Source organism: Neurospora tetraspora (genome assembly GCF_033439725.1).
Source record: "Neurospora tetraspora strain CBS 560.94 chromosome Unknown B0H65scaffold_3, whole genome shotgun sequence".
NCBI lineage: Eukaryota > Fungi > Ascomycota > Sordariomycetes > Sordariales > Sordariaceae > Neurospora > Neurospora tetraspora.
The window spans coordinates 4,098,445-4,113,555 of NW_026944385.1; the positions used below are offsets into that span (position 1 = coordinate 4,098,445).

A 15,111-nucleotide genomic window follows, 5' to 3' on the forward strand; every position below is an offset into this window, starting at 1 on the left:
CACCTTGAGGTGTCGAGATAAAGCTGGACGCTGGATTGCCGCTACAGAGATGTTCAGGACCAACGGAAGGGAGACTCGTCCGTCTGTGGTCCACACAACACTGTTCATCATCGGCGTTACCATCTTCACTCGTTACAACCCTTCAACGATTTCTTTGGGAAAATTCAACAGGTGCCAAGAGCATGGAGAATCCTATCCATTAAGTCATCACATCGTGGACGACGGCTATAAGGTAATTTTAACTGACATATATATGTAGACGGGACGTACGCTGTTAAGATTGGCACCGGCACTCAAAACGCAGAGCCTTGCGCGGTTTCGAAGACGGATACTGATCTCAACAATATATTTTACAACCGCAAACTTCTCCGGATGAAAAGGGAGTAATGACCATGGGAGCATTCACTAGTCACTACTCCAAGTGGCATTCACTCCCTCCAAGGTGGGTCAACGTTTAATTCTCCCCGTATCCAATGTTGCAGGCTTGATAGCTAACCCAGTGAAGGGATCAACGTCTCTCCTAGTATAATTGTCTACGTCCTCAGCTACCTTCCCGCACAATTACCGCTTTCTTTGCTTCCCACCATTGCCTATCATATATGGTTGTCGAAACTGCCAACACAGATCTGCGTCCGGACACGTTGCCTACATCAAGTGTCTTTAACGCCTTCAATAATATCTCTATACACATCTACTCGGTAGTTTCCACGCAGTCCCAAGATACTCTGACGAGTGTCCGTTGCTTCAGTCATCACTCAAGCCGACAGGTACCTACTAAAGACTCCCTACAGCACACATCACCCTAGCAACATTGGCAACGGGCAATAGCTAACGCAGTTCGCACCAGTCATCATCTTTAGCCATGGATCATCTGGATTCTCCTCCGCACATCCACGGCTGGCATCGAAACAACCATCGATCTCGTGATCGACGTAGGACTCGCAGAGAATTGCGCGCTTGTCCAGCAGTCACACGCCGACACCTGGACCACTTTGTTGCGTTATACGAGGACACTGTCTGGGTGAACGGGGCCGAGATCGAGCAGGGAATTGCATCTGACACTGGCACGGATGAGCATTCTACACACGACGAGCAACCAACTGGTCAAGTCAAGTTGTGGACAACGGAGAGGCGTGAAGCTACCAGTCAAGAGAAAGCGATTATGGATGCAGTTGCTTCCACTTCAACTTCCACCGGGGCTAGTACGACGACCCAAACCAAGCCTGTTATTTCATCCGACTCCGACACAAGCGGCCATCTCACACGAGACCAGCGCCTGACCGCTCACGACGAGATCATGGCCATCATGATGAAGAGACTTGATATCAAGACTCATGAGCCTGGAACCACGCATAGCCCTCCATCTACCAGCACGGATACCACTCCTCCTACCAACACGGTCACCACCCCCCCTACTTCAACTTCTGCCGGTGCTGGTACTACGACCCAGCCCGAGCCCGAGGCGACAGGAGAGCTTGCGCAGACAGAGTACAATCCAAACTGCTTTCTGTATTAGATTGGTTCTTGACGAATAAAGAAAGGATAGGGAGTATGGATACCCCTGGTGGAAGTAGCGGGGTGGCTAGCAGACATGGAAATGCCGACTACCTCTAGCCAGCTGTCGACGGTACTATGTCTGGAAAGTTGATGGTTGAGCAGGGGCTCTGAGCGCAACAGTGGCCATCTGGCGGGAGTCGGCTTCTTGCTGGCTCAAAGGCGGCGTGGTCTCATAGTAGTAGTTGGAGGTGCCTTGGGACTGGGTTGTTGGCTTGTTTAGCGGAGAGTGGTATACGGGAGCATCGGGGTAATGGTCGAGCTGTATGTGTTGAGGCGAGGATTGAAAATGGAAGATTGAATTTGGAAGAGAACTGCACCCCTGAGGTACCTTTGCATACCTCCATGGTGAAATGTAGGTTCGTGTAGGCACCCCACATCAAGGAAAAAGTTCCTTGAATTGAAGAAGCCAATAGGGGAAAAGCCGAAGACCGAATCGGGGTTATCAAGCCTGGCCGACATGCAACCATGCATGCAAGCTGCGAGCAGCAGCCCGGCGAGTGTCCTGTGTGCCGGGCCCATAAGTAAAGGAGGACATCAGATCTCTTCGCACCCTTTCCTTCACCACCTGCACATTTACAGTCGCCAAACGCTTTGAGCAGGTCTGTTCATTGCCACGTAGACATTATTATCTGGTCTGGGCTCACTGCTTTCCTGGCAGATGCTAACAGGTGAGAGGGGTGCTGGTAAGACTTGTGGTTGATGTGGCATGTGAGTGAGTCTCTGCCGCTGCGCGCCCCTCCTCTGGACAGACACTCCCCTGGACAGACCCGATCCAAGGCACGTTTCAGTACCCGGGCGAAGATTCAGTTTGTTTTCACCTTCTGGCTTCTTCCTGTGCAGTGTCTGCCTTGCTACTTCGGAGGGGCCATACCGGACAGAATGGTTGGGTGCAACTCAACCTCAGAAAGACAACGATATTGTCGATAATGTTACTTTTAGGAAGGACTACGGCAAGCAGTAGATCAGCAACAACGTGAGCACCCCTTTAGAGGACTGCTTTGAGCATCAAGACCACCATATACTTACTTCAGCAAGCCCTCCCGGCATCCTCAGCATCCATTCTGATCCCGACAACAGCATCAGGGACCAGCACCAACGATCGAACCTACAATCACAAGTAACAACAGCGACAAGAATACCGACCATCGTGAGCTAGCCTCGTCGCTATCCCTTCCAGGATACCTCCCGCTATTCCGGGCATCTTCTTGCTCGCCACATACCCACGTTGCTCACCTCTCTATCTCTCCAGCTTCAAGATGGATCGCTTCTCATCATATTTGCACCGGGCCTCCCTAGACCTGGATCGTCCTTCAAACATCCCGAGCAACCGGCGACGACCCTCCAACCCCTCAAACAACCCGCATACATCGTAAGTTAGCCTCCTACTTGCCCTTTTCTATGATTTCTCGGGCTCTTTTATCTGCTCGCTCGCCCCAATACAACACATTGTTCACCTCTCCATCATCTCTAGGTTCAACCAGGATGGCATCGCCTCATACAGGACCGCCCTGGGGGGTTTCTTGCCCCCCAACCAGCCCAGGTCGAACAGCCAGAACCCCCCACAGCAGCCCAACCCCGAGCCCAAGCAAAGTCAACCCCCAGTTCCAGTCAACGGCATCCATCAATGGTCCTTCAACCCCTGGAACATCCAGCAACGTCCCTCCAACCAGTCGAACAGCTTGCACGCCCCTCAGCAACTCCCACACCAGTCACAACCCCAGCCTGAACCCAACCCCGAGCCCAAGCAGAGTCCTCCCCCAGCCCCGGCCCCGGCCCCCGCCCCAGCTCCAGCCAAGGAATTCCTCATCATCGCCTACAAAGAAAGACACGTCCTGGTAGCCAAGCCCCCTACCCTCGCCGAGCTGAAGCAAGCCGCCGCCGAGATCTTCGACATCATCCTTGACCATCACAAGCAACTATACGCCTTCATCTACCACAAGAGTCTTGATGTTGCTGCCGACGAACCGGCTGCGACGGTGGAACTAGAGATCCACGAATCCGCCTATTCATCCTTGAGAGATAGGGAGCATGTCTTCTTTAAGCACCGAGAACGTGAGGCTGAGCGTCGGAATGGGGAGGTGGGGCGTCGGAGGGGGCAGGGGGTTTTGACGCGGCTGGATGGTCCTTCTGGAGGTAATAATTCTGGGGGCACTTCTGGAGGTTCTTCTGGACCACCACAAGGACAGCAACGACCGGGTCCGACGGTTGAAGATGTTGCTGATGAAGGGCAGCAGCAGGGGCGTGGTTATGGCTGTGGAAATAGTAGCTTGAACGGTACGAGTCAACATGCCGCCTCTCACTCAGGAACCTCAAGACAACAAGTCTTTGGCGGCGGTGACCACAGTAACTTGAACGGTGCGGCAGTCAACCATTTTGAGTCCCAGTTTCCTTCTTCTTCCTCTTCTAGCCGGCCGTGGTGGTCTACTGCCGTGGAGTTAGGCTCTCACCTGAACTGCGGCACGTGCCGTCGTCAAAATACCGCCTCCATGTCCCGCTCGGGACGAGGACAGCAACAACAACAACACGAACCTCGTGCTATTATTCATGGCTCTGACACAAGCACAAACGTGAACGGTGCGGGCAACAATAAAAACCCCCAGCAGCCCGAAGTTTCTTCCTCCTTTACCTCTAGTAGAACTGTCGAGGTGAAGATATGCCCTGAAGGTTTCACCCAAAAAGAGTCGGGAGTATTCCAGCGACTGTGGGCTCGAGGGGACCCTCGGGCACAGGTCTGCAGGAAATTGTGGCTGGTCCTTGGCTGCCAGTATGGGTATCGGAAGTGGGAGGATTATTCTTATTCTTATCCTGCGGTTCAATCGTATGAGCGCAGCTGGGAAGCATCGTGGAGGTAGGTGGGGAAGGACTGTGTGATGAATATAAAGGGAAAAACATGGAAACAAAAAAGGAATAAGCCTTTATTCAAAAAGATATGGCAGATAGACACCTACCTCTGGGTCCGGAAGAGTTCTGGATTGGTACAGGGGAGAAAGAGGCTTGCATGTTGCCGAAGGGTTTGAGATCGGGGATATAGATCGTTGCCGGATAACAGGACGCACATAGAGATGCCTCTCAGTGCTCGTTAATCTGCCTATCTCTAGAGGTAGGCATCGATACCCCCATCACCTTGGATTTAGATTCTTGTAGCGCAATGTTTATTCCTTCGTCCGATTGATCATTGTGTAATGATGTGCATGTCGTTGTGTTGTGTTGTGTTGTCCGGACGACGTCACGGTCGCCGGGGTTGCCGTCCGAGAAAGGAAATCATTGCCGGGTGGTCCGGCAAGGTGAGTGGGGCGATGCCCCGTAAGAGGCCTAGCGGGCCACTAGAACGAACCGCTGGGCGGGACAGCTGATGATGGCCTCCTTGTCGCTGTTGTCTCCACTGCGCCCCCTCGACAACTGCAACCATCCATCTCCCAACCCAAACATACCTCGGCCGAATTCCGATTACAAACTTGGGGTTTTTTCTTTCTTTCTAGAATTCCACAACCGATCTTCAAAGATATCTTCTTCTCACACCCCAAATAAGAAGTCTTTCGGAATTCTAGAACCCCTTTTCCTTCAGCGCCCCCCTATTTGGCAAGTTAAGCGAGGAGGCCATCTGTGTGAAACCCAAGGGAACTAGGGAAACGACCCAAGCTGAACAATCACTGGACATCTCATACGCCAATCAACAAACACACACACACCGTTACCAACCACCTGACATTGTATAACCTTCTTTCAACCTCACCTCTTCTTTTCTCACAACAGAACACCTCCTTTCACCTCACCTCACCCACCCATCCACATCACTCACTCACCAAAAAGGGACAGCCAAAAAAAGAACCGCCAAAATGTTCCGCCACACCCACGGCTACAAATCCCACTCCCTCCAACTGGAGCTCGCCCACCGCCCCACGGGCCCCATCATCCCCGGCCACACCTTCCGCGTCAGCGCCGTCCCGGCCCCCGTCCCCTCCGACCTCAACGAAGGCGACCTCCTCCTCGAGACTCTGTACATCTCGCTAGACCCGGCCATGCGCGGCTGGCTCGACGACGTGCGCTCCTACGTGCCGCCCGTGCAAATCGGCGAAGTGATGCGCGCCATGTGCATCTGCCGCGTTTTGGCTTCCCGCAGTCCCAAAGCCGCGGCGGGCGACGTGGTAACCGCCATGAACGGGATCCGCGAGATTGGGATTTTGTCAGATAGGCATATTGAGAAGCCGGCTTTTTTGCCTCCTGGTGGAAAGACGACGGATCTTTTGGGTGTGCTGGGGATGACGGGACTGACGGCGTATTTTGGTATGATGAAGATTGGGAATGTGAAGAAGGGGGATACGGTGGTTGTGAGCGCGGCGGCGGGAGCGACGGGGTCGGTGGCGGTGCAGATTGCGAAGATTCAGGGCGCCAAGAGGGTGATTGGGACGGCGGGCAATGATGAGAAGTGTAGGTGGTTGGTGGAGGAGGGGGGCGTGGATGTGGCGCTTAATTATAAGGATCCGGAGTTTAGGAGGAAGTTTAAGGAGGCGACGCCGGATTTTGTGGATGTTTATTTTGATAATGGTGAGTTTTTGAGTGATGGTGATGGTAATGTGGCAGGGGGGAAGGGGGTTTGGTCCATGGATTGGGGACGACATGGACTGGAGATGTTGCTTCGTGATCACGGCTAACGTGCAACAGTCGGCGGTGAGCAACTTGATATGGCGCTGGCTCGCGCCACCAGGGGCGCTCGGTTCGTCATGTGCGGTGGTATCAGCCAGTACAACGCCGAGCACAAGCAAGGGCCAAAGGTGGGTGGTTACTCGGGGGCAGCAATGCCTAGGTACAAAACAAGCGACATTGAGTGCTCTACTGACGACGAATTACAGAACATCGCGAACGTCATCACCATGAGAATCAGAATGGAAGGCTTCGTCGTCTTCGACTACAAAGATGAGTACCCAACCGCTCTCGGTCAGCTCGCCCAGTGGCTGGCCGAAGGTAAGCTGAAGAGAAAGGAGACCATCCTCAAGGGAGGCGTCAGAGTTGCGGATGAAGGCATGGTCAAGCTTTATAAGGGTGATAACATTGGTAAGTGTCACGCCTCTTTTGAGCTCTGGTTGTATGCACGAACGTCGATTCACTGACAGTGGTGGAATGCAGGTAAAATGTTGGTCGAGGTCAAGAACCCCGACGAGGAGCGACAAGCGAAGCTCTAGATTGTGAGCTAGATGGCGGCGTGTTCGGTTGTAAAACTATGACATGAAAAGTACAGGCGGAGGGCATCTAAACGGCCAAGTGTTCTTTTTCCATCTTGCATCAAGAGAGAAGTGTCAACCATGTTTGGGCTCAGAAGCCCTACCCCAGATTGTCGTGTGCGTGTGTGGTGGTTGTACATGATAATGACTCGAAACCAATACCCAGCAGACCTTTCCTAAATTCCGTTGTTCTCGCGCTCTTATGCGTATGAACTCCATTCCGAGCTTGCGTCGTCGTCGTCGTCGTCATACACGGCGTCACGCAGATATCGCAAAGTTGCCAACGAGGGCCGCCAAAAAACCTCAACCACAGGGGCAGTCGCGGGATTCCTCGTAAAACAATCGCGGAAACGCCCAAAGTTCCACTCCTGAAGCTGGACTCGATGGCTAACTTGCCTTGACCCCATTTCAGTGCGATGCTCTATCCAGAACTCGAGTTGCCGTGGTCGAGCCCGATGCCCACACTCCTCGCAAGCCATTATCTTTAGGTCGTAAAAGGTGTCGGGACTGGGAATTTCCGTGTCCCTTGGATCTTGGTATGGCCTGAAAATTCGAATGCGGGTAAAGTCCATTTCCTCGAGTTGTCGGTCATACGGTGTGTACCGCCTCCCTGCGCCTGCCCCATATCTCGCGAGGGCGTAGAGTGGGATGGCGTGTGTGTTCCTGTTGTTGGGCATTGTGGGAGTGGGAGCAGATAGATTATAGTGGCAGTAGACGAGCGCCTTGAGGCTATGTGCTTTCTATCACCCGGACTATGGGTTTGATTCTGATGTCAATGATTGATGGGAAAATGGGTCTTGCTTGCACTACTCACGAGGTTGGACGGAAATATGCCGTTAGTGCTTCTTCTTCTGGCTCGTATCACGAGAACGATACTCTTGCCGTGTGGTTTGGACTCGAGTTGAGTGGTTGTTGAAGGTTTCTCTGGCGGAAGGAACAAGCTGATGGTTGGAGTTGTGGTTGGAACTTGGGAGGTGATGACCAGAAAGAAAGACCGAGGGAAGAATTTATAAGAAAAAAAAAGGGTGGGCGAGCACATTAGGGCTCACCAAGCCATGATCATAGAGGACACCTGGTTGAGGTGCTCATTGCATCGCATTGTCAGGTTTTTCATCGATGGAGGAAGCAGTCTCGCACTTCAACAAGGCACAAAGGCGGGGTTGGGCATGTTGAATACAGCTTCATGCTTCCAGATGGCGACATCGAGGTGACTCAACACGCCTCGCTCTGGACATGTGATGAGGGACCGATCATCAGATGGTCTTTGTAGGAGCAGGCGAGAGAAACGTCTGTACGGGAGAGCTTTCCTTGTTGGCACGCATTCGCCCTGCCCGGCTATCATGTACGGACATCAAGCATCGCCTTGGAAGACACATACGCAAACATCAAGATAAAGAAGTCCGAAGATCAGCTTCGGCGGTACGCAATGGCCTTACGGGGATCCGAGTCTGATGGCAGATGCAAAGCTCACCGTCGCCATACAGACCAAGATTGCTTACATGACGGTTGCTTCTTTGGGCTACATAAACTGAGAGGCAACGGCATTCCTCCATGTCCTCCCATCGTCAAGGTCACTTGCATAATCTGGGAGCAGGCACATTCGAGGATTGGTCCGGAACTTACAAGGGCGAACAGTACCTCTTACCGATATGGAGGAAAGATGGAGGTAGTCAAGTTTGTGACGCTGCGAAATACAAAAAGAAAATTTTTAAAAAAAAAGAAAAGGTTCCGAATATGCACGGGAGAATATCATTGTCATTTACATGGAAGCAATAGGGGCAACTTGGAGGCACCTGGTAACAGTCTGACATTTCACTCGGGGCTTGGTGAAATGGCAACAACGGACATCAACTTCAAAATAATCGGTCAGGCATATCAAAAGCAGGGAACTCTATCGGGCATGTTTTTATGTAGGTGCCCTACAGTAAATCCGCATTCCCTTTCCCCATTAATCGCACAAGTGCGGTTTGATTCGTCATTGTCCCTCTGTCTGCACCTCTATGCACAAATGCACATACAGCATAATAGCTGCGCCGTCTAGCAATGTCGGTAGAGGTACTGCCGCTTCTGGCAGTGCCATCAAGGTTTTCTTCCACATCCTTCCAACATCGCCGAATGCACACCAGCACCAGCACCAACATGAAGCCACCGTGTCAACGATTTGGAGACTGACGACAGAGGGCAAAGACCTAGAGGCAGGTTAAAGACCTAGAGGCAGGGCAAAAACCTAGACGCAGGGCACATCACCTGATCATTTGTCTCGCACACGTTGCTCGCTTCTCCTCGCTGCTTACCGCTACATACCGATACCGGACACTCCTTCATGTATTAGCCAGGAGACCTCCAGTCCGGAAACATCGACTGGCTCGTGATTCGCAGATGGCTGGAGGCGAGCAAGGCGGGTACGACCGTACAAGTTCAACGGTGTAGGCCCAAATTTTTTTTCTGTGGAAATCGTGTACGGTTTCCAACAGATTTCTTTTTTTTTTTTTTTTTTTTTTTTTTTTTTTTTTTTTTTTTTTTTTTTCCGTAGATGGAAATCCGATGCCGATGAGTAGCAAAAATGCATCATGATGTTGATCCAGTTCATGATTGTTGGCAAGTGCAATTCTGTCCCTCTGTGTGAGACCGGGAACTCCCAGTGACAGGAGTGACGGAGTTACCACTACCAACACCAACCGGAACTCCTTCTTCTGTCCGGGCCGGCTCGCACTTCCCCTTCAGTCTCACAGCCTTGGCCGGACAGATGTCTTTCATAGGTAACGAATGCCTAAGGTGGATGCAATGACCTTATTGAAGCTGACGGTCTGGTCTGCATAGAGCCATGCCATGATCTCATGGTCTACGTACGTGTAGGAAACTTTACAGTAACAAGTCAAGTTTCTTGTCTACCTAGGTTTGTATCCAGTCACGTTTGTAGCGGGTCATCTGCCCTCTTCCTTTCGACTCTTTTCTCCAAGCGAAGGAAGGGGGGGGGAACTGCACTCACAGACTGTGATGAGCTCGTGGCCCACCATCATTCTTTTGCTACCACTACTGAGAAGGTGCGCTGTGCGCATAGCAGGGAAGGTATAAAGACTTGGAATCTTGGGGCTTCCATTAGTTAGCTTTTCCTCCTAATCAACCACCACCTTATTCCCAAAAACGACCCATGCCCTGCACAGTGGCTTTCACTACCTACCGTCTGCTTATTCGAGATTGCGGAGTTGGAACCACATGCTGGACTCCTCTTCCTGCGTGTAAACGTCCAATCAAAATAATCTTCCCCATGCTTCGTCTTTTCTTCTTGGAGAAGGGCCGCTGTCAAGTGTCAAAGCCATTTTGTCGTGGTTGTTGGAGGACTTGGCGGTGACGCTGGATGTACCTGGAGTGGTGTTCGGGCTATGGTCTGGTTGACATGGTTGGCAACGGCGATGGTGGCAAGTGGACTCGAGAAGTGCTGCTCCCGTCCTACGTTGTTGTCTTGGGTGCTGGGGAAATGCGAAACTCAAAGGAAAGAGCAATCCAGTCTACTCAAATTTGATAAGCTGAGCAGGCAGTGGCACTTTGACTACATGAGCGGGCTGAAGTGGAATGAGAGGTTCTTGGACTTGGGAACTACGGTCTTCGTTGGACACATACTACACAACTTGTTAGGAAGGAATACGACTAATTCACCATGTCTACGGCTACCGAGCTGAGCAAATGCAAGGTACAAGACGGGTAGGATTGGTTGTCTACGGGATCACATGTTTCAATATTGAAGAAACACATGGGTTTTTACGATGAAGCAGAGCAAGAATAAAGTTCATGTTGGGGGCAAATGGTCAAATTGATTTCCGTTAACGCCAGTTTAGATGATGCTTCGCTCGATGTGTTGAAAGCAACGCTGGGGTATTCCTTCCGAAGAAACCATTCCATCACATATCCATCTCAATTCCTCCCTGAAAGTCCTTGAAAGTCCCTGCAAACACCTGCGAACCAAATCATTATGACCCTCACTGAAAACTCCTTGTTTTTATATCCTCCACGACCGGTTGCAATCGGAGTAAGCTCAGTATTTTGAAGAGCACCCGTCAGGACAACCCCCCTGTGTGTTGAAGAGCACCCATCATCAGGTTCAAACCCCCTCCGAGTTAAGCTCCTACAATTCAACACAGCCCAGCCATTCCTTTACCACCACCACACGAACTCCTTCTCCTCCTCGGTAACCTTCTCCCAGTTCACCTGCAAGTACTCCTCCCCCCAAATGTTCTTCATAACCCTGGCCTTCAGGCCATATCCTCCCAAATTTCCTTCCGCCATCTTCTTGTGCCAACGCGCTCTTTCGGGGTAGTGCGCCAAGATGAGGTCCAATCGCTCGAGGAAAATCTCGACCTCGTAGTCCTCCATCTTGGACAGGAGAATCCTGAAGATCTGCCTGCCCGACAGTGAGGAAGCGTACGGCGCAAGGCGGTCGAGGATGTGGTACTGCGTGTACCAGAAGCGGAGGGCATAGAGCTGTAGCTCTGTAAAGGTCTCGTCTTTGGCGCGGATGGATTCGATGAACGCGCTGATTTCGGCGGGGTTGGTGCTGTTAATGGTGCGCAGCTGCTCTGAGAGGGAAGCTGTTGTCTCGGGCTTCATGTTGGTCGACATCGTGTAGAGGTAGCTTCAATGGTTGTGCTGATAAGGTCGTTGACGGTCTTGACGAATGCTTGTTTGGTTTGTGTTCGAGGTGATGAAAGACTTGCGGTAGAGGTAGGCTTGCCTGTTCTTCAGATCGGTTTGGCGATAAAGATCTTGAGTAAATCTTGTAGAAGAGTTCAGCAGAGCTGGTTGCAAGATGAATAGAGGTAAGCAAGCTTGTTGGGTGATCAAGACTGTTTTGTGATGATGAAAAAAAAAGGAAAGAAGAGAAGGACTCCAAGAAGTGGTCGGGGAAGCTCTTTTATAATGTTTGAGTAGGCCCCAGAAACTCCCTTCACCGGAGCGATGACGCATGCCATTCACGTGCATCTCGGACCTACAACCTGTAAAGTAGGTTCTATACTGCAGCTGTGCAGTATCAAGGTCCGGTTCAACACCATCGGTGAATGCTGCAGATAGTTGCCACCCAAAATAGAGTGCTAGGTTGCTGGGCAAAGGACCTGCAGAGTACCGGTAGTCTGAACTGTGAGGGGAAGTGAATGCCCATCTGGTGTACTGGAAAGGTTAGGTGTACACTTCGAGCATCTGCAGCCATAACGAGCAGTGCGGGTGTGTATCGGGATCAGGTGAAGATTGTAGCAATACGTGTATATACAAGACGCTGGAGAGAAAGAGGTTTTACTCCGGGCTGGGCGTACGGTATGCCTGCAGGTGCTTGGGGATTATATCTGTAGGCTAAACCGACAGATCCGAGTGTAGTCCGTAGCCGTACCGGAGATACACATATGACCGAAAGCTCCTACTTATAGAGGTAGCAAGATACACCGACAGGCCAGATGCAAGAAGCGAAGCGAAGTTAAGATACTGCATCACTGCGTCTAGTGAGTCAACGAGATCAAGCAAGCAGGCAAACTGGGCAAAAGGACAGATTGTGCACACACCGGCATACCCGTACGTACCATCAGAGTTCTCAATCAAAAAGCACTTTCATTTTGCCAAGTACCATAAGATACGGTAGTGTAGCCATGTACTAACAGATTTGAGGAAAATCACCCTCACGTCTCTCAGAAATTCCAAACATGAAGCTTAAAGCACACCGAGCTGCGCTCTGCCTTTTGCTACGTTTAAAGCTGGCAGTCCTGCCAATCATCTATCAAGGCTTTGCAGTAGCTGGATTCCGGGTTTCCTGAGTCTATGCGGTATTCCGCCGAGTACCGCAAGATGTAGCATTCAGCCAATTTCTCCTTGGACCAAATGGTTCCATAGATGCATATGGTGAAGAGTTCTGTTCACAACTAAAATATTACACGCTGTCAATACAATTTCTACTGCTTGCTTGTCCGAGGGCTCTAATTTTCGTGATGAAGAAAACTTCTGTTGACCAAACGTCACGGAGGATACCTCTAAATGGGGAAGCTCGAATTGCTAATGAAGGAAAGTGTCTGATAAGTTTGGCGATAGGATAGTAAGCAAGCGCGCGGCACGTCGTGGTTGAGGATGTGGTATTGGTCGTACCAAAAGCGCAGAGCGTACAGCTGCAAATCGGTAAATCTGACGTGCTTGGCTTCGATACTAAACTGGAGGGCAGCGTTCTCGGCGGGGTTGTTGCTCAGCTCCTTCAGGAGGCTGGCAGTGGTCGTGGGCTTCATGTTGGTCGACATGGTGTAGCTTGGTTGTGCTGATAAAGTCGACGAAGGTCTTGATGAATGCTTGTTTGGTTTGTGTTCGAGGTGATGAACAACTTGAGGTTGGCTTGCGTTGTGTTTTGAAATCGATTTGTCGGAGATCTTGAAGTAGGCTGTAAGCGAAGAAGGGTCTATATCCAATTGATTGGGTAGAAAAGTGTGTGATTGATGGGGAGAAGAGAAGACCTCCCAAAAGCGTGGGGAGGCCAGGTTTATATACAGGGCATTTCGTGACAAACCTGGCTTCCAATCAGCCATCTGTGAATGCCTTCTTTCCCTCATACTGTTGGCCACCTTCGTTGTATCGCTTGGATCCTTCTCGTCGTCGCGATGCCTTCCTTCTCAACACAAGGGGCGTGCCTTCTATATATGTGTCGCTGTTCCCCATGGCGGGAAGTCAAAAGAATGGAGGTAACCGGGGAATCTTTCCCTATAGTGCCCGGAAATGCAATTCCACGGTGCACTTGTTGTCTTGGGCTCGACGCTTTTGTGTATCTGGAAACTTTTGGGTAGGTAAAACCATGGGATCGATCGAGTGTCTTGTCTGAACTACACCCATTCATGCCTGCCATATCTTCACCCACCATCATGACGTACATGACAAAGGCTGAGATGAATGTTCCTGATTGAGACGACATCTTGTCTTGCTATCTAGGCAAACTGTCCAGTCCACCTTCCATAATACCGCCAGGCATTGCCCAACCTAGGTACCTACCCTACTAAGCCGTTCCCAAAACCTGCTCTGGAAACCCCTCTAGCAAAAGCATTCGCGGAATCTCGTGATTTCTTTACATGGTGTTTTGGGTCATGTTCTCTCTGGCCTTTCGGCTGGGCCTCACTACACGGTCACTACGTGTAGTAGTAACCTTGGCGGCCGGCGCTTGTGCTGGCTACACGTAAGAGTGTTGTGAGCAGGGACGGCTGAGTCCGCGGCATCGTTGGTACCTTCCTCGGCGGTGGTGGTTGAGGTCTTCTCCTGGCCAGAGATAGTGTGAGGGATATGGGTGGTAGTCGAGGCCTCAGTCTGGTGCTCCTGGCCAGGAGCAACCTCGATGACAAAATGATGACTGTTCGTGTTGTTCAGAAGGGTACGCGGAATGCGCACCGTGATCTGAACGGTGACAAAATCCTGCTGGGACGACATCTTGTGTGGATGAGGTGGGTTCTGAATGTGGAATACCGTTGAAGTGTGTTAGCTACCTCTATATACGGCGACGAAGACAAGATGGTGATGTCCTAGGGGAAAATAAAACAAGAGACTGGATAGCCTTTGGGTGGAACCAAATTTGTACTTAGAATTTGTAGCGTTTATTTTTGCCTATGTACTGATACACCTGTTGATTGTGTCGCTGTTGATGTGTTTGTCTTGTTTCTGACGTTGTCATAGTGGATGTTGTCGTTGCTGATGTGATCGTTGATGATGCTGTCTCTATCGTTGTTTTCCGATTGTATGCTATCAATGATGGTTGATCGTTTGCATGTGTCAACTCCAAGCTTGGTGGCAGGTAGGTGAAGAAGTTCGCTGTTCGGTCAAAGTTGAAATTCCTGGTGATCAAGATAAGGATGATGAGAGAAGGGAAAAATGGTAGTAGAGAAATGGAGGGGAGGGGGGGGATTTTATACTTTAAAAATCAGGAATTTTGGACCAAGGTTTGGTTCTGGATAAGACCCTTCACCAACCATGGAACCATCTGGTCCAAGAAGAGAGACGGGGTGAATGCCACTCCCGTACGTAGCCGGATAACAGAACCTGAGCCGTCCCGGATGATACTATACACCGGACTTGCCATGTAGAACCTGAAATGGGCTATGGTATGGGTGCCTTGCGCCTTGAAGCTGAATTCTTGCCCGGTAGTTCGTGATGCGGCGCTGCAGTGAAGATCGATATGAAGGAAGCTGTAACGGGTCTAACCAACAGGCGGGTTCTGGTACTCCACGATGTATTGGTAACAGTAGGTAACATTCACCCGATTTCGTTCCTTGGACAAGGCTAAATGGTTCCGTGTTGGGTGGTGAAAGGTCTTGTTCAAACCTCCCATGGA

General features: G+C 50.9%; 6 protein-coding genes across 6 annotated transcripts; 2 read left to right on the forward strand and 4 right to left on the reverse strand.

The window, feature by feature from the left end:
- Positions 1–862: 862 nt before the first annotated feature.
- Positions 863–1,516, forward strand: B0H65DRAFT_548131 (uncharacterized protein; the record flags this gene model as incomplete). Its single annotated transcript, XM_062829558.1, has 1 exon — positions 863–1,516. The coding sequence occupies one exon, from the start codon at positions 863–865 to the stop codon at positions 1,514–1,516; it is 654 nt and encodes a 217-aa protein (XP_062683433.1).
- A 114-nt stretch (positions 1,517–1,630) lies between these two features.
- B0H65DRAFT_548132 (uncharacterized protein) lies at positions 1,631–1,901 on the reverse strand (the record flags this gene model as incomplete). Its single annotated transcript, XM_062829559.1, has 2 exons — positions 1,631–1,816; positions 1,896–1,901. The coding sequence occupies 2 exons, from the start codon at positions 1,899–1,901 to the stop codon at positions 1,631–1,633; spliced, it is 192 nt and encodes a 63-aa protein (XP_062683434.1).
- A 3,288-nt stretch (positions 1,902–5,189) lies between these two features.
- Positions 5,190–6,857, forward strand: B0H65DRAFT_173490 (uncharacterized protein). Its single transcript, XM_062821402.1, has 5 exons — positions 5,190–5,267; positions 5,368–6,102; positions 6,220–6,329; positions 6,408–6,609; positions 6,682–6,857. The coding sequence occupies exons 2-5, from the start codon at positions 5,394–5,396 to the stop codon at positions 6,735–6,737; spliced, it is 1,077 nt and encodes a 358-aa protein (XP_062683435.1). The 5' UTR covers positions 5,190–5,267; positions 5,368–5,393; the 3' UTR covers positions 6,738–6,857.
- Positions 6,858–6,976: 119 nt separating this feature from the next.
- B0H65DRAFT_424858 (uncharacterized protein) lies at positions 6,977–7,453 on the reverse strand (the record flags this gene model as incomplete). Its single annotated transcript, XM_062824534.1, has 1 exon — positions 6,977–7,453. One exon carries the CDS (start codon positions 7,451–7,453, stop codon positions 6,977–6,979), a length of 477 nt encoding a protein of 158 aa, XP_062683436.1.
- A 3,475-nt stretch (positions 7,454–10,928) lies between these two features.
- B0H65DRAFT_422686 (uncharacterized protein) lies at positions 10,929–11,381 on the reverse strand (the record flags this gene model as incomplete). Its single annotated transcript, XM_062824414.1, has 1 exon — positions 10,929–11,381. The coding sequence occupies one exon, from the start codon at positions 11,379–11,381 to the stop codon at positions 10,929–10,931; it is 453 nt and encodes a 150-aa protein (XP_062683437.1).
- A 1,406-nt stretch (positions 11,382–12,787) lies between these two features.
- Positions 12,788–14,213, reverse strand: B0H65DRAFT_538903 (uncharacterized protein; the record flags this gene model as incomplete). The annotated part of the gene is made up of 2 exons (XM_062829101.1): positions 12,788–13,200; positions 14,015–14,213. 2 exons carry the CDS (start codon positions 14,211–14,213, stop codon positions 12,788–12,790), a joined length of 612 nt encoding a protein of 203 aa, XP_062683438.1.
- Between the last annotated feature and the right edge of the window lie 898 nt (positions 14,214–15,111).

What these genes read in the sequence shown, in the direction of transcription:
- B0H65DRAFT_173490 (XM_062821402.1), top strand. Translation starts at nt 5,394, where the DNA reads ATGTTCCGCCACACCCACGGCTACAAATCCCACTCCCTCCAACTGGAG. An exon ending in GGATGTTTATTTTGATAATG is followed by an intron (nt 6,103 to 6,219) that starts GTGAGTTTTTGA and finishes AACGTGCAACAG; the next exon opens with TCGGCGGTGAGCAACTTGAT. An exon ending in TTATAAGGGTGATAACATTG is followed by an intron (nt 6,610 to 6,681) that starts GTAAGTGTCACG and finishes GGTGGAATGCAG; the next exon opens with GTAAAATGTTGGTCGAGGTC.